Source organism: Malania oleifera, chromosome 10 (assembly GCF_029873635.1).
Source record: "Malania oleifera isolate guangnan ecotype guangnan chromosome 10, ASM2987363v1, whole genome shotgun sequence".
In the NCBI taxonomy this organism is placed as follows: domain Eukaryota; kingdom Viridiplantae; phylum Streptophyta; class Magnoliopsida; order Santalales; family Ximeniaceae; genus Malania; species Malania oleifera.
The window spans coordinates 46,799,611-46,826,091 of NC_080426.1; the positions used below are offsets into that span (position 1 = coordinate 46,799,611).

General features: G+C 37.4%; 1 protein-coding gene across 2 annotated transcripts in view; it reads left to right on the plus strand.

Moving 5' to 3' along the window:
- The first annotated feature begins 1,154 nt into the window (after window positions 1–1,154).
- LOC131166329 (mechanosensitive ion channel protein 1, mitochondrial) overlaps window positions 1,155–26,481 on the plus strand; it is a 32,363-nt gene continuing 7,036 nt past the window's right edge. Inside the window, exons 1-4 of one of the 2 annotated variants that reach the window (XM_058124784.1) lie at window positions 1,155–1,358; window positions 1,632–2,493; window positions 2,616–2,893; window positions 22,121–22,221. In XM_058124784.1, coding sequence (XP_057980767.1) covers window positions 1,706–2,493; window positions 2,616–2,893; window positions 22,121–22,221 — 1,167 coding nt within the window. In that variant the 5' untranslated portion in view covers window positions 1,155–1,358; window positions 1,632–1,705. The remainder of the gene's footprint in view (window positions 1,359–1,631; window positions 2,494–2,615; window positions 2,894–22,120; window positions 22,222–26,481) is intronic. The other variant, XM_058124785.1, reaches the window with a different exon arrangement.

Consider the following 26,481-nt stretch of genomic DNA (forward strand, 5'->3'; position numbering starts at 1 on the left):
GTTGTTTAGGTTGATGGTTTGGTTTAATCTAATAGGTATCAGAGCATTATAAATTTTACAGTATAAAAAAAAAAAAATCAGAACTAGAAAAAAAATAGCAGATCGTTACATAACGGGTCTGATGATAGCCACTTGTCGAACCAAAAAAAAGAGTTCTCACCTCTCACCAAAATTTTAACATTATCCATAACTTCTGGAATGATGACCATAATTGATTTCTAGAACCGAGAGTCATTTGGTCTCCTCTTCCTTATTAATAAATGATCATTTTTGCAATATTTAGTTCTGAAAAAACCTGCTCTCAGATTGCTAAAGGTGAGCAATCGGAAGACAAATTTCATGAGAAGAAATTTTTGAACTTCCTTAAGATCTCTTAAGCCCAGATCCCCTTCCGAGGTAGATTTACAAATTTTCCCCCAAGAGCGTCAATGAATCTTTAAGTTCTATACAAAGCCTTTAGGCCACAAAAATAAAGTCATGTCCTATAAAGAGAATTGGGTTTTGGAGATTTGGATGATTGGATGATTAAATGATTGAAGTACACAATTTATATTTTTTCATAAGGCAAATAACATTTCTATATGAATACCAAAGAAACAATCTATAGTTCAACTTGTGAAGTGGAATATGTTTGTAACCACATCATGCATATGCCATCTAATTTGGTTTAGAAATTTGTTGAAGGAAATGATGATACAAGAGGAATCAATAAAGATATGTTTGGGTTACAAGTTTGCGATAATATTGATAAAGAATTTAGTATTTCATGATCAAAGTAAGCATATAGAATTAAGATTTCACTTCATTATAAAAAGCATTGGAAACAAGAAAGTAAAATTCAAATTTGTGAAGTTTTAGGACCAGGTTTCATCAAACCTCTCAAGTTAAAATAACTTCAACAAAGTAAAGAGTTTTTTTATATCTTTTCAATTGAGTGAGATAGAAAAAGTTAGAATTAGAATTTAAATGGATGCGAGGATGTAATTAAGGGATAAATTTAATTTCATTATATTCCTAAATATCAAATATGTAATTATATTATATATCCACTTCCTTCTATTATTTCGGTATTTCCAACTTCTTTAGTTTATGGGAATTTATGTAGTTTTTTTGTTTTACTAAATTACAAAAAGATAATTAAAACGAATCTAGGTGTCCAAAAATTTCTAGGAGTTTGGACACACACTGCCATTTATACTTTTTCCTCGGCGAAGCGATTCTCAGAAGACACCAACTCGTTTTGGGCGCAGAGTGATTGTGATCGGCGGGCTTTTCTCTGGTTAGTCTATTCAGGAGCTTGAAGCTCACGAAGATCAAAGAATCAAGCATCACTTCATCTCAATTTCATGTTACCAAAGGTCTCTGCTTATACATAATTTCTGTTATTGTTTAGTTTGGTTGCTGAGAAATTGAAGGAAAGGGAAGGAAAGGAATTAACGGAAAATGTCGGATTTAAGTTTTGTCAATATAGAGCCTTGTAAACTTGTGGGGGTTTAGATGAGTTGAAAGTGAGAAGAAAACTTTATTTTTTGACCCTTTTCTTTTCCACTGTTTAAATGCTTTCTCGGCAACCAAACAGAGCCTTGGAATGTGTCCGATGAGTTTGCCTTTCTGATTTTCATGTTTTGCAGATTGAGGCTCTTCCATTGAGGTTTTAGTCTGTTCGAGCAAAATGGTTTTGTAGAGTCTTTTGGAAGTTGGTGTAATGGCTCTTAGGTTCTCAATTCTGAAATCTCTTTGTACTTCCGTTAACTCATCTTCAAAAACTCAATCCTTTGCATCTTATGACTTTTGTATGAAAGTCGCAAGATGCTATAGTGGAATTCATGTAAGGGCATCATTGGCCCATGTAAACCACAATTTCCATGAATATGATACTCGTTTTAAAATGGGTACTGTATCTCCTGTAAATACTTCATGTTACAGAACCCTTTATGTGAAGACATTATCATCCACATTGTCAAATGTGCAATTTCGGAATAATGTTGCATTTATATCGGCAAGTCCCTTGTTAAACTATCGGTCATATTCATCCTATTTTGGTGGCAAAGGAGGTAAATCTCAGGGCCCAGAAGTTCCAATTTCTTCTGGTGTGGGTGAACCAGATGTTGCTGATGGCGGTGGTGTTGCTAGTGATTGGGTTGATAAGATTAAGGAAGCTTGGCAGTCTTTAGTCGATGCTGCAGCTTATACAGATCAAAAGGCTAGAGAGGTCTCAAGTGAAATGACTCCTTATGTGCAGCAGTTTCTTGATTCACATCCTTATCTTGAAAATGTGATAATTCCAGTTGGCTGCACTTTGACAGCTACTGTAGTGGCTTGGGTGGTGATGCCAAGGGTTTTAAAGAGATTTCACAAGTATGCAACGCGAGGTCCTGCTGCATTGTTAACTGGGGCCTTATTTGGGGTGGAAGTTTCATATGAGAAAAGCTTTTGGGGTGCTTTGGAAGATCCTCTGCGATATCTAATCACCTTCATCACATTCTCACAAATGTTAGTGATTCGAAATTTTACACATGCATCTTTTGGCATGATATTTTTATGATTATCTTATTATGTTTTGGAGTTTAAAACTGCCAATGAATGCAACATGTTAATATTTTTCTGATTTGCAGATGCAAGATGATAGCACCAACCACAATTGCATCGCATTACACTGCACAGGCATGGAGGGGTGCAGTTGTCCTATCATTTATATGGTTTCTACATCGTTGGAAAACAAATGTGTTCAGTCGTGCTTTTGCAGTTCAGAATGTGGCAGTAATTGATCGAGAAAAGTTGCTGATGCTGGATAGACTCTCATCTCTTGGTCTCTTTGTCCTTGGATTGATGGCTTTAGCTGAGGCGTGTGGGGTAGCTGTGCAATCTATTCTGACTGTTGGTGGCATAGGAGGTGAGTGATAACTGACAATTGCATTTGTTTTTTTCTTCATAATTTATGGTAATGGGAACAACTTTATTGTAGATATATCATAATGTACTTGTGATAGGCAGGGTCTTGCTGTAGTCAGATCTTTAATATCCACTTGAATTTTATAGCTATGTGGCTCTTATTCATGGCGTAGTATCATTATATCATTGTATGAGGGCATTTTAGGTTTTTCATGTGCGGTTTTATATACTTGTTTCTTGGAGATGTGGGTTGAAACCTTAAAAGTAGTTTTTATTTGATAGTGTAGTGGAGTGGAGGTTCTGATAGAGGCTTGGTCGATGTGGGCGCAATGGGAAACTACATAAATTGCTCCGTTCGTGTATTTCATTTGTTTTCTTTTCGATTTTCTGTGTGCATGCACATAATCCTAGGGTGTATTTTGCAATAGTTTACTCACCTTAACCTCCTTGTCTCAGTTTTGTTTAAATTTATGACACGTTATATCTTGACTGGTTCATGGTCTACAGCACAAATAATGAAAAAATTGCATATTATTGATCATTAGTGAAGTTGCCATTAATATATTTGTTCCTCTCCAATTCATCTCGTTGCATGTTATTGATTATTAGTGAAGTTGCAATTCATATAGTTGTTCTGATCAAGGTATCAAACATGCACTTGGATTTTGTTGCATTTCTCCTCACCTATAGATATAATGTGTGTTTTTGCATTTGTGGTGCAAAAATGCGAATTCACATTTTAGTGAACTTGCATGTATCCAATATGTCTAATCTTACATGCATTGAGGATGTCCTTATGCCTCCAGTATCTTGAAGGATATGACTTTGCAATTTGCTTTGCACCCACCTACATTCTAAGTGTTATAAGTGGGACATCCTGGATTGAGAGTGCTTGTTCTACGAAAACATATATCCACTAAGATGGTATGGGTGCCATTGTTTGATGGAGTGGTGGGCCAAAGCGATGCACTTTTTGGCAATTGGCAGTATCAAAATTTTCCCACATTGTATCATTTGTACTAATAATGCAAATGCTTATGCTAATCTGTATGCTGTTCATGGTGTTAACATAGAGCATTGGCATATCCATTTTGAACAGCTCCCTTGTGGGACCAGAGTTGCGTCTAACATGGTATTTCATGTATCATGGTAGTTAGACCCCATGGCAGTTGAATGAGCCGTGGTCCTACATGTGTTCAACACGTGGGAACCTAGGGACTCAACTCCTCGATGAGGTAGCAATGAAAATGTGTTGATGGTTTAATTTATCTTTTATTGGTTCGATGGAGTTTCCACTAAGCTATTATTTGCCCCAAGTGTGTTTAAGTCACCTAATTGCTTCCATTTTAAACAAAACCTAAGCTAATAAGGTAGGATTTATGGCCTGCAAGCCAGAGTTGAGTTTGATAATGTGTTTATTCAAAGAGAAGGCATTAGTGCTCCCAACACATTTATTCCATGAATGGTACCTACTTTACTATGTGCCATCACCAAATCAAATTGATAGGCCTTAAATCCTTTTTATTACCCTTCATTTTATTATTGAATCCTCCTGCATCCTTTCTCAGTAGTTTAATCAAGTATGTAGAGATCATCTTTCCTTTGGAGACCTTAGGAGAGTGCTAATGCACCGTCTTCATTTGGCTGTTGGTATATTGATTGTCAAATAGCTCCAAGCAAAATAAAAGTACAAGGAGCAAGTGAAAAGAATTGAAACACACATGGGTTAAAAGATACAATTGAGAGCATTCAAAAATATCCAAAGAAAAGATGAAGGGTTTAGAGTACTATTTTATTATTCTAGCTTGTTCTAAAATTTTCTCAAATTTTTCTTGATTTTCTGAAATTTTTGAAAAAATGTTTTTCATCTCTAAGGCTCTATACAAGGAAATAGGGCTACAGGGCCCATGTGCAAGCCTATGCCATGAGGACAAAGAAGGTTCCTGAACTACCCTTATTTCACCCACACTTGGGCTATCAAGCCCCAAATCCTTAATCATTTTATCTTTTTGGAATTTTCTACAATTTTGTGAATGTTTAAAGTTTAAAAACTTTTTGAGAATTTTGTGATTTTTATTTGTTTGCTGGATTTGGATATTTGATTTGATTTTTTTATTTTTTAATGATTTGAATAAAACATTAACAGAAAAAAAAAATTTAAAGAATTTTTTTTTTTAGTTTTATGTACTAAAACAACAAGCCTTTATATTTCAATGAAAATCTTATTTTTTTATTTTTATTTATTTTTTAAAATGATTTTTAGTGAGAAAATAAAATGCATCATATTAATATATATATTTTTATTGTTACTATATTTGTTTTATAAATAAATATATTCTAGACAATATAAAATAATTTTTTAAATTTATGATTTTTTTTTTCAAAATATTTTTGTTAAAATAAGGGGAAACAAGTCAGGTCAACCCAGCTGACCTGACCGAGACTGGGTTCTGCATGTCTAGCACAATCTTCCTCCCTAATTCTGCAGCAGAACCAGCTGACCTGGGCTGGTTGGCTGGAGCTGCTCTGAGACAATGGTGGCAACCACACAGCAAGGGGCAGTGCTGATTCTCCTTCTTCTCCTTCGTCACTTTTATTTTTCTGTTTTTCCATTGTTTCAATGTGTGTCTTGAGAGAGAAAGGGAGTGGATATTTATGGGGTGAAAGGGCATGAAAGATGGCAGGAAAGGGGAAATTTGCCAGGAAAATAGCAGAGATTCAGGCAAGGCACAGGAGGAAGACAAGCTGTCAGGCACATAGATCATGCCCCTTGCCTGCGTCACGCACAGGCATGCATGCAAGGTGCGTGCATATATGCACCCAAATTCATTTTTGTATTTAATTTTCAAAATTTTTTTTTTGAATTAAAACTTTAACTTGTGCGCATAAAAAATAATGAAAAATTCAAAATAAATTCAGGAGGACCCAAAAAACTTGAGAAGAAAAAACCTGAAATAAATATGAGAATTTTTGACCATGCAAAAACTTCTGAACAGTTCTGAACCACCCTAGACCATTCTAAAGCAGCAGAGGATGATAGATAAAGAGAAAAAAACTTGAAAATCAGGAGGAAAAGTAAGAATTGGGGGGAAGGGGTGGTGTGGGTGTTCCTATAACAACAATTAGCCTTGAGTCTCACTAGGTAGGGTCAGCTACATGAATTCTTTTCCGCCAATTCACATGATCAAGGGCATTTATTAAATCCTTGGCTAGTTTAAGAGCTATTAAATCCTTCCCCACGGTCTCATTCCATGTTATTTTAGGTCTACACCTACCCCTTCTACAACCAGTAACAACAACTAGCTCACTCCTCATCATTGGTGCACTACTTGGCCAGCGCTTCAAATGTCCAAACCATCTAACTTGCCTCTCCCTTATATCATCTTCAATTGGTGCTATGCTTAACTAATTGCGAATATGTTCATTCCTGAATTTATCCTTTAATGTTATTGCACTCATCCACCTTGGCATTTGCATTTTAGAAACTTTTACTTTTTCAGTTTTTCAATATGTTGTTTCTTACTTGCTCAACACTCTGGTCTTGTAGTCGTCTTATAAAACTTTCCTTTTAATTTTAAGGGCATTCTATGATTGTAGAGCATGCCCAAAGCACTCATCGATTTTACCCAACCTGCTTTAACTTTATATATATATCCTATTCAATTTTTCCTTCCGCTTGCATGATAGATCCAAGGTATCAAAATTTACTAGTGCTATTAATTTCTTGATTATCAAGTGTAATCTTATCTTCAATATTCATCTTTACGCGGCTGAAATTATATTTCATATATTCTGTCTTATTCCCACCCATCCTTAAACCTCTAGACTCTAAAGTTTTCCATAGTTCTTATGTTCAGTCCACTCCTACTTGAAAAATTGTTTAATTGGGAAAGCATCCTATGGTTTATGCAACTATGGTTAAGATTCTGTTTGGCAGCACTTAAAGGTAAGTGCTTATAGCACTTATCACTTAAAAAGTTTTGTTTTGCATGTTCCCTGGAAACCAATTCAATGAAGTGTTGAAAAGAAACCACTTTTTAAAGTGGATTTTAAAAAGCAAACCAAGATAGCTTTTTACCACTTGCAAGTGGCCATTGTTCATGCATGATGGCATTCCTATAATATTAAAACAACCACCCTCTCTCCTCTCCACTCTCTTGTTCTCTCTCCTCCCTATTGTAAAACTAGCCCTCTCTCCTTTTCTCCCACTTCTCTCTCTCTCTCTCTCTCGCAGCCAAGCATAGTGTTTTGAGCTCTTCAAAGTTGCAGATTTGAATTGGCAACCATGCCTTCTTTCTCTTAGTGTGTCACAGGGATGACACCATGGATGGACCTTGGCGAACTGCAGATCTGAAAAAAATCCAAAAAAAATCCTAAATACAGAAACACTCAGTTACCACTCAGGTTTGAGATGAGGGACCCAAGATTCATAAATGGGAGATTTCAAGGGAACTGAAATACCACTCCTTTCAGGAATATACAGGCGTAAAAGCTCATAATTTTGCTTTGGTTTCATTTGATCCTTGTACTCATCGTGAGCTGCCAATGAATGGAATCCGATGGTAATGCACCTGGATTCACCTCCTCCTCTGTAAGCCCTCGCTGGCAATTAGGGAGCAGAAAAGCCATTTATTTTATCACAATAATTTTTAATAATTGCTGTTTTCTCATTATTAATATATAGAAAGTTATAGTGATGAATTATATTAATTAGAAAAAAAATAATTAAAATGTTAATTTACATAATATTCAATTCAGAATCTAGCAGTCACAAGTCATCATTCATAATTCATAATCAGTGTTCACAAATGAACATCCAGCATACATAACCTATTTTTCAATCTCTTCCCTTTTGTCAACATAAAAAAGAAACCAAAAAATGGGGGAAGAGATAAGTGAACATACATAGTTGAGCAATTTAGGTACAAAATAAAGGTATAAATCCTATCCATAACTGCATAAAGGTTTTTACATGACACCAGCGCAGAAATGAATAAATATTAAGTAATCTGTTAATTAGGAAATACTAAAAATGTTAATTATAAAATTTTAATTGAACTGGTAATGAAAAATATAAGTGGTGTTTATTCATACGATAATAATATAGATTTGTCACTTATATTCATAGCTGTCAAATCGAGATTTGAATCATGAATTGAATTTCTAATTTTAGGAATAGATAATTGAGAATCAAATCAATCGAAAAATTCTGTACAAACTTCCAAAATCAATTGTAAACGACATGCATTTATTTATGTATAAACAAGAAGCAAAATAGGTAAAATACTTTTAAATTTTGCCAATTGTAAAGATCATATTTCATCTGTATGCTTTCCCTAAACATCGAAAAGTAAGGGAATGAGTTAAGAAACATTAATAAAAAAAATGAACTTTGTGATGTTTAAGGGAAGGAATGAAGAAAAATGAAAAAATAAAAAAACTTTTGGTGTTTATCAACACTTAAAAAATTAATCATGTTTCATGCTTATTCTTTTTTGGATAAAACGATGAAAATAATTGACTTAAAAAAATGAAATGATAATAATAAATATACTACTAAAAAACCAACTTTTGAATCTTAACAACACAACAAAACATGAGTATTATCTTAGCCAATGAGTGTTTTGCCTTTTCTTCTCAATGGCAGAACTCTATACTCCTCCAATAGGTGATGGATGGTTTTGTGAAGACAACATAAGACCTAAAGTTTTTTTCGTATCTTTTTTAGCATAAAATTGACGTAGACAAGGAATGAAAGGTAGCGTATAAAATAAAAGCAATAAAAAAAAGAAATGCTATTTTTTGCGGTTTTAAACTTGTTGGGTTTGTCAAGATATGATAGGTTCTAGAGATCGTATGAATCGATAGATTCATATCAATTTGCTAGGATAAATTCTGCAACGATTCAGTTGTTTTTAGATTCACTAGTAAGATTCGAATCGATTTAATGTGGATTTGGTACAAATCATATGAACTTGTTGTGCAAATCAATGCGCAGCGGAAAAACTCCCGAATTGTGTACTGCAGCAACTAACGATGAACAATACAAAAAACACAATCACACAGATAATAAGGAAAACAAATAAACAATGATACAAGAATTAACATGGTTCGGCAATGTGCAAGAGCAAGCAGCGGCTAAAATTCACTATCAATCCAAACCAGGGTTACAACATCATATATATGCAAACCCTACATGTACAAAGGGATTAGGAAGTTCCCCAAATACCCTTGTATCAATCCCTAGAAGATTTGCCTTTGAATCCCCAACCTATTGATCTTCCCAATTCAAAATTCAAAACTAGTGCCGAACAAAACCATCGACGGTTTTAGCAAACCATCAATGGTTTCTTGCTGACACTGAAACCGTCGACGATATAAGACAAAACGTTGACAGTTTCTTCATGAGGCTAAACCATTGATGTAACTATCAACTGTTTTTTCTTGTAGCCTAGTTTCCTTGTTTTTCCTTAGCGTGCTTTCTTGGTGCATGTGTTCCACTCAATATGAGCCATATACTCCAACAATCTCCACCTTGGCGAATATTCACCCCTTAGGAGAAATACAGAAACATAGCCCGTAGCTCCACTTGGGACAATAGGTTGGGACGCCTCCCATCTAGCAACTGGAGACAACGATCAAGTCCAAGCAATGCTTGTACTTGTCCATGGTATCAGAATTTGTCAACATATCTGTTGCATTCTCAGAAGTGTGAACTTTCTCAAGCAGTAGTTCACCAGAAGCAACCAATTCCTTGATCCTGTGGAACCTCGCATCTATGTGCTTGGTCCTCGCATGATATACCTGGTTCTTTGCCAAATAAATGACACTTTGACAATCACAATGTAGTTAAACTCCACCTTGTTGAATACCTAGCTCTTTGACCAATCTTGCAAGCCAAAACGCTTCCTTGGCAGGCAGCCTCAGCCACTGCCATATATCCCGATTTAGTAGTAGAACGAGTGACTGAACCATGGACCTCCAACAAATAGGCCCTCCCACAAGGGTGAATACATACCCTGTGGTAGACCTCCTATCATCCAAGCCCCCTGCATAGTTTGCATCCACATAACATACCATTGAAGGATCACCCTGTTGTCTGCTGAACATGATGCCATAGTCTGTAGTACCCCTCAAGTATCTGAAAATCCATTTGACTGCATCCCAATGCTGTCGACCCGAATTTGAAAAAAAACTTGCTCACTACTCTGGCAGCTTGTGCCAGATCCGGTTTTGTGCAAACTATAGCATACATCAAGCACCCCACTACACTGGCATATGAGACCTTTGATATGTCATAAATGTCATCGTCTGTCTTTGGGCACTGGGTGGTAGGCAACTGAAAGAAGAAGCGATTGGAAAAAATATTTCTTCATTATTTTGTTCTTACACACAATCCAATATAAAATACAATTATCTATTCTAAACAAGGAAACAATTTCCTATTGAATAAAATCAAATCCCCCATAATTACCCACTTTCCTAATTTGTATTTTATTTACAAAGATATTTGGGGTTGACATTTTAACACTCCCCCTCAAGTTGGATCATAAATATTAATCATCTCCAACTTGCTAATAAGATCATCAAAACTCTGTCGTCCCAAGCCTTTAGTGAGGATATTTGCAGTTTGTTCCTTGGTTGGTACGTAAGTCGTACATATAATTCCTTCTTCAATTTTCTCTTTGATGAAGTGTCTATCTACCTCCACATGTTTAGTTCTGTCATGTTGGACTGGATTAAGAGAGATGCTAATAGCTGCCTTATTGGCACTGTAGAGTTTGATAGGAAGGTTCACCGGTACCCGTAATTCCTCCAATAGTTTTCGTAATCACAATCCTTCACAAATCCCTTGAGCGACTGCCCTGAATTCAGCTTCAGCACTACTACGAGCCACCACATTCTATTTTTTGCTTCTCCAAGTCACGAGATTTCCCCAAACGAATGTACAATATCCTGTGGTGGACCTTCTATCTTCCACTGATCCTGCCCAATCTGCATTTGTAAAGATCTCTACTTCCTTGCTTTCACATTTCTTAAAGAAGAGTCCTCTTCTTGGGGATCCCTTGAGATATCTAAGGATCTTGTATACAACATCGAAGTGAACTTCCTTTGGTGAATGCATTTGTTGACTTACTACACTAACTGCCAATGCAATATCTAGTCTAGTATGTGATAGGTAGATCAGTTTACCAACCAATCTCTGATACCTCTCCTTTTCTACTGGTTTTCCACAATCTTCAACCCTCTTTTCTGTTTCTATCGGGGTTTCGCTGGGTGTGCACCCTAGCATGCCAGTTTCAACTAGGAGGTCGGTAACATACTTTCGCTGAGAAACACTAATCCCCTTTTTCGTTCTTGCCACTTCCATGCCTAGAAAATACCGCATCTGTCCCAAGTCTTTAACTTCAAATTCAGTAGCCAGAACCTTCTTCAATCTCTCCATTTCTACAGTATCATCACGAGTAAGAATTATATCATCAACATACACTATTAGAATTGTTTTCTTACCTTCTTCAGACTGTTGGAAGAATAGTGTATGGTCTGATTGCCCTTGTCGATACCCTTGATTCTTTAGTACCTTTGCGAATCCATCGAACCACGCTCTCGGAGATTGTTTGAGGCCATATAATGATTTCTTTAGTTTACACACTCTGTTTTCTTCACCTGTTCTACTGAATCCTGGTGGTATAGTCATGTAAACTTCCTCTTCTAATTCTCCATTTAAGAAAGCATTTTTAATATCAAGTTGTTGTAGTGGCCAATCTAAATTGGCTACCAGGGACAAGAGAACCCAAATTGTATTTAAGTTTGCCACTGGTGCAAATGTCTCAGTATAGTCGATGCCGTAGGTCTGTGTAAAGCCTTTTGCAACAAGTCTGGCTTTATATCTTTCAATTGTTCCATCAGATTTACATTTCACTGTGAAAACCCATTTACAACCTACTGGCTTCTTCCCTTTCGGTAGATCTGTCAACTTCCAAGTTCCATTTTTTTCTAGGGCTCGCATTTCTTCCAAGACTGCCTCTCTCCATTCTGGTATTTCTAGAGCTTCCTGAATGTTTTTTGGTACTTTCATCCTATCAAGATTAGAGACAAACGCATGATATCCTGTAGACAAGCTTTTATAAGACATGTATTTCGACCAAGGATATTGAGTACATGACCTGGTTTGTTTTCTGATTACAATAGGTAGATTGATATCATCAGGTGTAGAATTATCAGAGGAAGACTCAATTACCAGATTAGGATAAGTCAAGGGCTCATGATTATTTGGAGCCATCACCGGTTCCAACGCTTTTGGTGCCTCAGGTTTGAGATTCTCCCTCTCCTTTGTTTTTGGCTTTCTTGAGTAAACCAGTATGTCTGCGTTGTTTTGTTCTCCTGCATCTCCCCTTGAGGGTAAGTGTTCAGTTGTGTTTGGCAAGTCGGGAAGTAATGTAATGGAAGACTTAATAGATGGGTTAGGGAATGAAGTAACTGGAGTAACAATGGAAGACTCAATAGATGGGTCAGGGAATGAAGTAACTGGAGTAACTGCAGATTCAGTAGTAAAAGGATCAAAGAATCGATCTTCACTCCTCCATCTCTCCCCCTGAAGAGAGGGCTTTGAGAAATAAGGAGTGGTTTCAAAAAAGGTGACATCAAGACTAACGAACAGTCGTTTTGAGACCGGATCATAGCATTTGTAGCCTTTTTGGGTAGGTGAATAACCAATGAAGACACATTTAATGGCACGAGGATCCAATTTATCGCGATGGTGTGCATGGACATGAACAAAAGCAGTACAGCCAAAAATTTTCAGTGGGAGACTGGAAGGGAGTCAAGAGGTAGGAAAGTTTTCCTTAAATTTCTGAAGAGGAGTGACAAATGAGAGTGCTTGACTTGGCATTCGATTAATGAGATGTGTGGCTGTTAAGATGGCATCGCCCCAAAAATAATGTTTCATGTGGGTAGTAAACATTAAAGCCCGGGCTACTTCAAGTATATGTCTATTTTTGCGTTCAGCAACCCCATTTTGTTGAGGGGTATCCACACAAGAACTTTGATGAACAATCCCATGATCTTGAAGATAAGTTCCCAGAATGGTATTGAAATATTCCGTACCATTATCAGTACGTAGGATCTGAATATGAGTCTGGAACTGTGTATGAATCAAGGTATGAAAATTGATAAAAATGGAGCGGACTTCAGTTTTGTCTTTCAGCAAGTAGACCCAACAAAGACGAGTATGGTCATCGATAAAGGTCACAAACCATTTTGTATTGGTGCGATTTGGGGAACGTGAGGGACCCCATACATTACTGTGAAACATAGCAAATGGGCGAGATGGTTTGTATATGGATGATGGAAAAGAAGTACGACGATGTTTAGCAAGCTCACACACTTCACATTGAAACTCAGAAGCCATTTTATTTGAACAAAGAGAAGGAAACAAACGTTTTAAATATTGAAAATTGGGATGATCCATCCGTGAATGCCATAACAAAAGTTCACTATTTCTAGAAGTAGATGCAGAATCACAAATTGCAGTATTACATAGTTCACTCAAACTTGCCTCCTCAAAGTAGTAGAGTCCCTCATACGCTTTAGCAGTGCCAATCGTCTTTCCCGATGATAGGTCCTGAAAAACACAATGGGAGGAAACAAATTTAGCGGAACAGTTCGAGTCTTTTGTTAACTGGCTGATAGATAACAGATTGCACGATAACTTGGGGACATGTAAGACTGATTGTAAAGTTAAGGAATCAGATATGCGGATACTTCCTTTTCCAGCAACTGGTGAGAGAGATCCATCTCCAATTTTTACCTTCAAATTCCTGGCATATGGGGGAGTAGGATGAAAAATATTGATATGACCCAGTCATATGATCGGATGCACCCGAATCAATTATCCAAGGGCATTTGTAACAAGATGTGGTTTTTAAAGCTGACAGATGATTACCTCGATGAGCCAGAGAACCAGAGGAAGACTGACCCGATGTTTGCATTGATGAAAACATCTTATATAACTGATCCAACTGTTCAGGACTGAAGAAGCTGCCGGACGAGGTATCATTGTTCTCTCCTTGTGATCTTTCAGTTGATCCACCAGTGCTGGCCTGGTACCCAAGATTTTTGTGGTATTGTCTCGGTTTCCAGTCTGCCGGTTTTCCATGAATCTCCCAACAGGTATTTTTTGAATGACCTGTTTTTTGACAATGTTCGCACCATATTTTTCCTCTTTGTGGTCGTTGACTAGGTCCTCCTGGGCCTTTTAATGCAAGAGCTGAGGCATCCGGCCCAGCATGTAGCCCATCTAATTTTTTGGGCGGATCCATGTGCAGCCGGTCCAGCCTAGCGGATTCATTTTGGGGCCGCAACATCACCCGCCTCCTATTCTTCTCCCTCCTGACCTCTGCGAAGACTTCTCGGGTTGAAGGGAGAGGTCGCCGGCCAAGGATCTGTCCCCTCACGTCGTCGAGCTCTCGATTCAGGCCTGCAAGAAACTCGAAAACCCTCTCGTTTTCGAGCCTCCTTCGGTATCGCGTGCTATCGCCGGAGCACTCCCACTTTTCGTTGATGCTCAGATCGAGCTCCTGCTAGGGATGACTCATCTCCATGAAATACTTGGTAACCCCTCTCTCGCCTTGCCTCATCTACCACAATTGGGTCTTGATGTCGAAGATTTGGGAGTAACTTTCGACATCGGAGTATGTCTCACATACGGCTTCCCAGACCTCCTTCGCCGTTGGCAAAAACAAATAAATTTTTCCGATTGATGGTTGCATCAAATTGACGAGCCAAGCCGTGACAATGGAATTTTCGGACCTCCATCTTTGCAGGGCTACAGCGTCGGAAGGATCTGGTTTCCTTCGCTCACCGGTAAGGTAACCAAGCTTTCCTTTTCCCTCAATCACTAGTTTCATGGACTGAGCCCATTCACGAAAATTTTTTCCGTTTAGTTTTTCCAATGAGAGTGGAAAGACTGTGTTATCATTTGTACTCCCACTGGACGTAACCTTTGAATCGCCGGTGATGTTTGCAGAGGAGGTAGAGTCTCTGCTGTCAGCCATTGTTTAGCTGGGTTTAAGAAACCCTAGCTTTGATAACATGAAAGAAGAAACGATTGAAAAAAATATTTCTTCATTATTTTGTTCTTACGTACAATCCAATATATAATACAATTATCTATTCTAAACAAGGAAACAATTTCCTATTGAATAAAATAAAGTCCCCCATAATTACCCACTTTCCTAATTTGTATTTTATTTACAAAGATATTTGGGGTTGACATTTTAACAGCAACCTAAAATGATTCGCCAACGGTGCACTTACTGGTTTTGCATTATCCATGCTAAACCTCTCCAACACCCTCTCAACATAGCTACGCTGAGATAACCACAATCTCCTAGAAGCTTTGTCCCTGCGAATCTCCATCCCAAGAATATTCTTGGCCGCACCCAAATCCTTCATGTCAAACTCTTTGCTCAACAAGGTTTTCAAATTGTTGACCTCAGTCATACTCCGTGCAGCAATTAACATGTCATCCACATAAAGCAACAAAAAAATGAATGAACCATCATCAACGCTCTTCACATAAACGCAACAATCATACTCACGTCTCCTGTAGCTAATCTTGATCATGAAGGAGTCAAACTGCTTGTACCACTGCCCCGGAGACTGCTTTTGCCTGTAAAGTGATTTCCTCAGTTTACAAACCAAATGTTCCTGTCTAGGTTGACTGAACCCTTTTGGCTGTACCATGTAAATTAGCTCCTGCAAATCACAATGGAGAAATGTTGTCTTTACGTCCATCTGCTCCAAATACAATAACAACAACAAAACCAAGCCTTAGTCCCACTAAGTGGGGTCGGCTATATGAATCCTTTTCCGCCAATTTATACGATCATGGACCATTTCTTTTGATAGATTCAAGGATATTAAATCCTTATTATCTCCTCCTAAGTTATTTTAGATCTACTCCTACCCCTTCTACTGCCTCCCACAGTAACTAAGTTACACTTCCTCACAGGTGCACTATAAGGCCTACGTTGCAAGTGTCCATACCATCTGAGTCGTTCCTCCCTTATCTTATCTTCTATAGGAGCTACACCTAACTTACCACGAATATGTTCATTCTTTAATTTATCTTTTAATGTTATACCACTTATCCATCTAAGCATTCTCATCTTAGCAACTTTTATTTTTTGGATATTATGTTTCTTTCGTCGCCCAACATTCTGATCCATATAGCATAGCTGGTCTTATAGCTGTCCTATAAAACTTCCCTTTCAATTTTAAGGGTATTCTACGATCACATAGCACACTTGAAGCACTTCTCCATTTTACCCAACCTGCTTTAACTCTATACATTACATCATCTTCAATTTCTCCTTTAGCTTGCATAATAGATCCAAGGTATCGAAATCTACAAGTACTATTTATTTTTTCATCATCAAGTTTAACTTTGTTTCCAATATTCCTCCTATCATTACTAAAATTACATTTCATATATTCTGTTTTATTTCTACTTATCCTAAAGCCTCTAGATTCCAAAGCCTCTTTCCATAATTCTAACTCAGCCTTTACTCCGTCCCTAGTTTCGTCAATTAATACAATATCATCTGCAAACAATATACACCATGGAACCTCCTTTTGAATACTCTTAGTCAATTGATCCATCACTAAAGCAAAAAGATAAGGATTCAAAGCAGATCCTTGATGTACACTTATGGTAATTGGAAATTCTCTAGTTTCTCCATCTATAGTCCTTACACTAGTCATTACTCCATCGTACATATCCTTAATGGCATCGGTATACCTACAACATACACCCTTTTTTTCTAAAACCCACCATAGAACTTCCCTATGTATCCTATCATATGCTTTCTCAAGGTTAATAAATATCATATGCAAGTCCCTCTTCTTTTCCCTAAACTTTTCCATTAATCTTCTTTAAAGATAAATAGCTTCTGTGGTAGATCTCCTAGGCATAAAACCAAATTGATTTTCTGAGAGTTTCGTTTCTAACCTTAATCTTTGTTCAACTACTCTTGCCCATAGTTTCATCGTATGATTCATAAGTTTAATTTCACGATAGTTATTACAATTTTGAATGTCTCCTTTATTTTTGTATATAGGTATTAAAGTGCTTTTCCTCCATTCATCTGGCATTTTCATAGTTTTTACAATTGTATTAAATAAATTAGTTGACCATATAATTCCGTTATCACCTAAGCATTTCCAAACTTCAATTGGGATGTTATTTGGTCCCATAGCTTTCCCATTTTTCATCTTTTTTAGTGCAAACTTAACTTCGTTAACTCTAATTTTGCAAATAAATCTTATATTTTTAGTCTTTTTTTCATTTGACAATTCTAAGTTTAAGCCTTCTATTTGGTTTTCGTTAAACAACTTACTAAAGTAACTTCGCCATCTTTCTTTAATATCTTCGTCCTTAACCAAGACAATATCATCCTTACTTTTTATATATTTTACATTTCCTAAGTCCTTGCTCTTCCTTTCTCTAGCTTTAGCAAGTTTAAATATATCTCTTTCCCCTTCTTTTGTACCTAATCTATCATACAAACTATTAAATGATCTATATTTAGCTTCACTAACGATCCTTTTTGCGTCTTTTCTTGCCTCCTTATATTTTTCAAAGTTATCTTTGTTTCTACATTTTTGCCACGTTTTATACCAAATTCTTTTTATCTTTATGACTTTTTGTACATCTTTATCCCACCACCAACTTTCTTTGCTATTCGAAAAATCTCTTTTGCTATCTTTTTAATAGAGCTAGCTAATCTATTCCAAAGAGTATTTGTATCTATCCCATCCTCTGAGGTCCAGGTCCAATCCCCATCTTTGATCATTTTATCATTAAATTTTATTATATTTTCTCCTTTTAGGTTCCACCTTCTACTTCTCCTACACTGGTTTATTTTATCCTTTTTCTTCCATTTTTTAATACATATATCTAACACTAAGACTCTATGTTGTGTGGTTAGGCTTTCACCTGGAATAACTTTACAATCCTTGCATGATAAACGATCTACCCTCCTAGTTAAAAAAAAATCTATTTGACTTTTATTTTGTCTTTAAAGGTTATTAAGTGTTCTTCTCTTTTCTTAAAGCAAGTATTCATTATACTAAAATCATATGACATAGCAAAGTCTAAGATCATCTCCCCAGACTCATTTTTGTCTCCATATCCATATACTCTATGTATCCTCTCATAATTTTTATTATCTCTTCCAACGTGTCCATTCAGATCTCCTCCTATAAATATTTTCTCAGTCCTTGGTATGCCTTGTATAATACTATCCATATCTTCTCAAAATTGTTTCTTAAGATTTTCTGCTAAGCCAACTTGAGGAGTATAAGCACTAATGGTATTTATTATCTCTTGTCCTAACACCATCTTGATTTTTATAATTCTATCCCTTACTCTAGTTACATCCACAACGCTATCTTTTAAGTTTTTGCCTATAATAATGCCTACTCCATTCAACACTACCCTGATGGAAGTGTGTTTGACCAAAGGGGAGAAGATCTCATCATATTCAACTCATTTCCTCTATGAGTAACCCTTTGCTACTAACTGAACCTTGAACTTTTCTCCTTCTTTTCCTGATACTGCTTCCTTCTTCCTATACACCCATTTACAACCTATCACTCTCTTCCCCTCTGGAAGCTCCACCAACTCCAATGTCTGGTTCTTATGCAAAGACTCCATCTCTTCTACCATAGCACCCATCTATCTACTTTCTCTTGGCTATGCACCGCCTCTTGAAAAGTAGTAGGATCCTCGCTGCTAGTAATGAGTGCATAAGAAACCAGATCAGCAAATCCATACCTAGAGTGTGGCTTGATAGTGCATCTGGGTTTGTCTATAGCTATACTGTGATGTTGCTAATCTCTTGAGCTAGAACTCCCTGCATTCTGAACATTGTCATCTCCACCTTGAGTCTCTAGTTCCACCTACACCACATGTTCATTGCTGCTGCAGTTTTCTGGCACTCATTTCTCTTCTTCTTCCTGAGTACCTTGCAACATGACTTTCTCATCAAAAACCACATCTCTACTGATCAGCACCTTGTTTGCCTTCGGATCCCACAACTTGAACCCTTTCACTCCTTCCTGATACCCCAGAAAGATGCACTGTCTAAACTTTGCATCAAGTTTCGATCTCTCCTCACTAGAAATGTGCACATAGGCTGAACATCCAAACACTCTCAAACCAGAGTAGTCTATCGCGCTGCCTGTCCACAACTCCTCTACAACTTTTCCATCTAGTGTTGCCCTTGGAGATTTGTTAATCAAGAAAACGCCATATTTACTACCTTTGCTTAGAAGTTCTTTGCAAGCCCTACATTTAACCCGAGACACCGAGCTCTTTCAGTTATAGTTCAGTTCATCCTTTCCGTCACACCATTTTGTTATGGTGTCTTGAGTACTGTGAAATGTCTCCTAATGCCATGTTGTTCGCACAACTCCATGAACCTCGAATCAATATACGCAGTACCATTGTCGGACCTGAGGCATTTAATCTTCCTCCTGGTCTGGTTTTCCACTTCAACTTTCCACAATTTGAACTTGGCAAACGTCTCTAACTTGTGCCCACATGAAGTACACCCAGGCCTTTCGTGAGTAATCATCAATAAAACTCACAAAATACATATGTCCTCCTCGCGATGCTACCCTTACCGGCCCCCAAATGTCTAAATGAATGTAGTCAAGAATTACCTCTGTCATGTGCGTGGCTGTCATGAACTGTACCCTATTCTGTTTCCCAAGCACAAAATACCTGCATAAATTTAGCTTGCATGTTTTGACACCCTTAAAAAGATTTCTCTTATAAAGCTCCATCATCCCATGCTCACCCATATGCCCTAACCGCATATGCCACAAGACTGTACTATCTGACTTAGACTCTGTAGTTGCAACTCACCTACAACTGTGGTACCTAGCAGTGTATAGATATTCCCTGTTAATTTTTGCCCCTTCATCACAGTTAAAACACCTTTACTCACCCTCATTACCCTACTTGCAAACTTGTAACTAAATCCATTACAGTCTAAAGTGCCCAATGAAATCAGATTCTTTTTTAACTCCTGTATATGCCTAACATTACATAATGTTCTAACAACACCATCAAACATTTTGATTCTGATATTCCCTATTCCGACAATTTTGCATGAAACATCATTTCCCATAAGAACAGAATCAGAATTTACCAACCTATAGGTGGTGCACCACTCTTTGTTTGGTGTCATGTGATAGGAGCACACTGAATCTAAGATCCAGGAATTCGTGAGACGATCTAAACCGGATGAAATTGAAAGCATATCACCATCACCGCTCTCTGAGTTTTCTTCTTCCACTACATTTTGCAGATTTTGATGAACCCTCGTTATTTTTTGCATTCCCCTTCTTCTCTGGACAATCTGGTTTTATGTGCCCCTTTTTCACACACTTAAAACACCGTACATCCTTCCTCTTCTTGGAAGTGGATCGAGAATTATTGTTACTCGGTCCACTCCGAAACTTGCATCTCCTACGATCCTGGTTACCCTTCACCACAAGTCCTTCACCTTATGAATTCTCATCGTTGACCTTCTTCCTTTGATAAAAACCCAAAAGAGCACTCGTGATTTTCTCCAATTCCAGAGTTTCTTTTCCCCATGTTAGAATCGTAACCAAGTTTTCATATGTAGGAGACGTAGGTAGGGAAGTATCAACGCCTTGTCTTTGTCTTTGAACTTCACATCAACCCGCTTCAGATCATTGATGATATGATTAAACACGTTGAAGTGTTGATTCAGATCCGAACCCTTTGACATATTAAGCCTATACAGTTTCTACTTTATATACTACTTGTTCATCAACAACTTGGACATATACCGACTCTCCAGTTTCAGTTAAACTTCCTCTGGCGATTCCTCATCCATGACGTGATACATCATGTCATCAGCAGACAAAGCTTGATAGTCGCCACAACCTTTGCTTCCAATTCCTTCCAACTCATGCCGTTTATGCCTTTCGACTGCCTTGTGTATAATACCTTCACCATACCTTGCTGTACTAACAAGTCCTTAACCCTCCTCTGCTATAGTCCAAAATTTCCTGATCCATTGAACTTGACAATTTTGAGCTTTGCAGAAAAAATCCCAGCCATTGTAACCAATAGCTTTGACACTAATTTGTTGTGCAAATCAATGCGCAACGGAAAAAACTCCCGGATCATGTAATGCAACAACTAACGATGAACAATACAAAAAACACAATCACACAAATAATAAAGAAAGCAAATAAACAATGACATAAGAATTAACATGGTTCGACAATGTGCCTACGTCCACGGGAGCAAGCGGTGGCTGAAATTCACTATCAATCCAGACTTGGGTTACAACATCATATATATGCTAACCCTACATGTACAAAGGGATTAGGAAGTTCCCTAAATACCCATGTATCAATCCTTAGAGGATTTGCCTCCAAATTCTCAACCTATTGGTCTTCCCAATTCAAAATTCAAAACCAGCGCTGAACAAAACCATTGACAGTTTTAGCAAACCATCGACGTTTTCTTACTAAGACTGAAACCGTCAACGGTTTCAGATAAAACATCGGCGATTTCTTCCTGAGACTAAACCGTCGACAGTTTCTTCTTGCAGCCTAGCTTCCTTGTTTTTCCTCAGCATACTTTTCCTGTACATGCGTTCCACTCAATATGAGCCACATACTCCAACAGAACTGAATTGTGAATTGTAAGATTTTAAAAACTATGCTTGTAATAACAATAAGTGTCCAAATATCATTTATTTAATAAGAAATTTTTTTAGATACAACCAAACAATAATTGTGAGTTTTAGCATTTTCTAGTTCAACACTTATTATTGGAACTTATTAAATTCAGCACCTTTTTAGGAAAAACACTTTTCAATAAGTCTCTTGCTAGATCTAAATCAGAGATTCAAAGTGTATTTTAGAACCATGCTCCATGCACCACTAAATGGACTTGCCTTCTCATTTATCTCTTGAACAAGAGATCCGCTTGTTAATGTATCTAAAATTTTTTTTATGATGTAAAAATGAAAATTTTTTAGGTATTTGTTTTGTTCCCCAGTCTTTGGATTTATGTTAAAAGAAAGAAAGAATGATATTATGACTTTGATATTTTCTCTTTGTGATTTATTTTACTTGTAACAATTTGACTTCTCTCTTTATATCTGCTGTGCAGGAGTTGCCACTGCTTTTGCGGCTAGAGACATCCTTGGGAATGTGCTCAGTGGATTGTCTATGCAGTTTTCAAAACCCTTTTCACTTGGAGATACAATAAAAGTATGCTGCATATGTTATTGGTTCTTTGGATTATAATCTTCCTTAGCTGATTCATTCCACTGTTTTTATTTTAAACAGGAAAAGCATTTGTAGGAGTCGCTGTGGACTTAGTAAGAAAACAGGCCATATGCACAATTGAACAAATTTTTTTTGGTTATTATGCAATAATGGAAAGAGCAGAACCATTTTAGAAAATCTTTTGAATTATTATATTTGATATTATAGATCATTATGGAAATGGGTGCGATTGATAGATTAGCTAAGGACGGCCTTTTTTGAGGACATTGTTGGTAGACTACTCCAGTTGTCCAATGAGTTTGAACAAGTTGTCTTTAAGGAAGAGATGATTTGGAGACAGAAATCTAGAATGAATTCAGTCAAATATGGGGATTGTAATTCTGGACTTTTTCATAGGGGTGACAATTGGTAGGAAAAGAAGGAACCTTATTAAAGAACTTGAGGATGATAGGGGAGATATTATTAAGGATTCTGATCATATTGAGAGTTTGATTACAAATTTCTGTAGGAACCTTTCTCTTGAGGAGGATGAGGGAAGATTCATGGTTGATTGGTTGGGTTGGTGTCCTATATCAACTGATAAGGCTGCTTGGTTAGAGAGACCATTTTGAGGAAGATCTGATTAAAAGATCGATTTTCTAGATGGATGGAGAAAGGGCTCTTGGACTAGATGGGCCTTACAATAGCTTCCTTTCAGGATAGGTGGGAGATAGTGAAGGGAGACACTCTTAAAGTTTTTCTTCAATACTTCTATAAAGGAGTTGTAGGAGTATGAATTCTACTTTTATCACCTTGGTGCCCGAAAAAGAAGGTGCTGTTAAGGTCAAGGATTTTAGACCAATTAGTTTGGCTACTAGTTTTTATAACATCTTGGCTATTGTGCTATCCAGAAGATTGATTACTGTTATGGAGGACACTATCTCTATAAGTCAGAGCGCTTTTATAGATAATGGACAAATCCTAGATGCTGCCTTGATAGCTAATGAGATGGTTGAAGTTGCTCTTCAAAGAAATAAGAGGGGTCTTGTGTTGAAATTGGACTTTGAAAAAACTTATGATATGGTGAGGTGGGGGTTAATAGATTAGAGGGTGTTTATCTCCTGTGGCCTTTTCTGTCTTCATTACTGACGAGGCTACATTTTGGTTTCGTGCGTCTAGGAATCTAAGGCAAGATGATCCCCTCTCGCACTTTTTTTTTTTGCTATTGTGGTGGGTGATTTGAGTAGAATGATTGGGAGAGGTGTAGATAGAGGGTTGGTGGTGGGGATAGAGGTAAGCAATGAGGATTGCACCATTTCACATGGTCAGTTTGTAGATGCTACTATTCTCTTCCTATCAGATAATGAGGGATGCTTCTCTAACTTGTTGGCTATCTTATAGATCTTTGAGAAAGCGTCTGCTCTGACAATTATTTTTTCTAAGAGTGGTCTGGTGGGTCTTGGTATTAATGTGGATCCTTTTGTTAGGCTAGCATGATGTGCCATTTTGACTTGACCAATAACATATCTAGGTGTCCCTTTAGGTGGTAAATTGGTAATCCCAATGCTGACTTCTTCTAGAGCCTCTTTTTAAGAGAGTAGCTAGGAGATTAGAGAGTTGGAAAGGAGCGTTCTTCACTCTTGGGGGGGCCTTATTACCCTCAATTCACACTTCTTTATCTTCTATACCTTTGTGTTACCTCTCTCTTTTCAGAATCCTTGTGAGATTGGCATGGAGGCTGGAGAAGTTAATGAGGGATTTCTTATGGTCGATTCAGGGAGAGGGTAGTAGAGATCAATCTTGTAAGGTGGGAGACGCTGTGGAGGGCTAAAAGGGTTGGAGGCTTGTGTCTGGGTATTTGGTGTCCAAAAACATCTCTTTGATGGGGAAATGGTTATGACGCTTTCCTTTAGAACGTAATTCTCTTTGGCATAAGGTAATTCAAAGTAAATTTGGAATACTGCAAAATGAGTGGGATGCTAGAGTGGGAAAAGTATTACTTATTCGAGTCGTTGGAAGCCTATATCTCATATTTATGACTATTTCCTTCCTAAAGTCCAGTAGCTAGTGGGAAATGGGGAGCGAATTTGTTTTTTGGGAAGACCATTAGGTGGGGGAAATACCTTTGTCTGTTAAATTCCCTCATCTTTTTCGATTATCTAATCAATACCCCCATTTTTGCTTTTCTTATTCTGCAAGGAGAAATGCATTCTTGGAATTTCCATTTTGGAAGAAATCTTAATGAGAGGGATTAATGAGTTGGCCCTTTTGACTAGGCTGCTTGATTCTTTCCCTACTCATTTGGGGAGTGATGAGTTTTTGGGGCTTAGACATTTGCGGGGGAGTTCTCTTGTAAATCCTTTTTCTCTTATTTGACATGTGACCTATTGCGGGTAGTTTTTGTTTTTCGTATCCATTGATTTGGAAATCCAAAGCTCCCTAAAAACTAAAAGCTTTCATTTGGACTGTGATACTCGAAAGAATTAATAGCATTGACTTGCTTTAGAAGAGAAAACCCAATATAGCCTTGATTCGGATATTTGTATCCTTTGTTTGAGGGATGGAGAGACTAGTGCACATTTGTTTCTTCATTGTCCTTACACAGTGGCTGTTTGGAATAAATTATTTGGTATATTTGGCGAGAACTGAGTGTGCCTGCCCACATTGAAGGTGTTTTTCTATCATCACGAGAGGATAGGAAAGCTTAATGGCGATGCTCTATTATGGCTGCTATTTGGCATGTTTGGTTGGAAAGGAATGCTAGAATATTCAAAGAAGTGGTTATGTCAAATAACTTGCTTTGGAGTAGAGTGATTTATCTTTCATCGTTTTGGGTGCCAGCTAATGGGTTCATTCACCACATCTCTTTGGATGGGATGCAGCAGGACTGGTTGGCTCTATTGCATTGAGTTTGGTTTTGGGTTGACTGTGAGCTTTGTAATTATTTAATTTTGATGTTACTTTTTTTATTTTTTTCTTGTACATTCTGCCTTTTGTAATAAATTTTCTTTGTTTATTAAAAAAATAATATTATAGATCATTACAGGTGTTAAGACCTGAAATTTTCCAAAAAAATTGAAAAAGTGAATTTATATTTGTATTATGGATTCTACTTTATGTAATCGTTTCTTGTTTTGATAAATTGAAGGAATTTATGGCATGTTTGGTTGGAAGGAACTGAGGCTCAAACTGAATCCTAATTCCAGCCTCGATTCCTTTCCACTGTTTGGTTACTTAATATATCATTGGATCCACGATTCCTTTGAAATAAGCATTCCCCTTATTAAAGGAATGAGCATTCCACCGGCTATACATTGTAATGGAGCATTCCATTCTTGACTCTTTGTTCATAAAGAGAAAAGTGCCCCTTTGAAAGATTTTAATCCACACACATTCCTCCCTATCCCTGTGCGTCACACACATGTTCTTCTATCAATGCCACCCACTCTCTCACTCTTAATCTCCAATCTCATGGTTGTCCTTCTATAAAGAGAAACAACTCTGTTGTTTCCATTGTCTCTCTTATAATATTTCTCATAAAAAATTAATTACATACATTCTTTAAACTCAGTTACACTGTTTTAAAAATTAAAGATAGGGTGTCCCCGGGCCATAAAGGCTCCCCGTTTTGCGAGGGTGAGGGGAGGGTTGTCACAGTGTATGCAGCCTTACCACTGAAATTCGCATGACCTGCCCACTGCCCAAGCTTCACAGTCATTTTGGGAATGAAATTCCTGAGGGAGACTAAGGCAGTGCTGATGCCTTTTGCTGGTTCCCTGTCTGATGCGAGATCACTCTTGCATGGTGCTAGTCATTGGAAAGAAAAGAGACGATTGGAAGTTTCTTTCAGCTATGCAACTCAAGAAGGGATTGGGAAGGGGAGGGTGAGTGTTCATCAACTTGAATACTCACTAGCTATTGTAAACGTGTTTAGCCTACTTGCCTCCCTTGCTAGACACACATTGTTAACAGAGGTGTTGATAATGAATTATGTTGCTTCAATGTTTACTGCTTAAGCGTCATTGCTTTCATAAGTTGCTTATTGCTTCCGCTTATATTTGTTTGAACTACAATGAAAGTGTTTTGTTGGTGAATTGTGGTAAACGTTAGGCTGGCTAGTTAAACAAGAGTGCTTTAGCTAGTGCCGCATGGTCCTTTCACAAAGGTGTGAAATATTCGGCCCGTGACACTTGCTCTATTAACTTTCTTGGTAATAGCACATTGGGAGGTGTCCTGCCTGCACACATGAGTATGGGACCCATG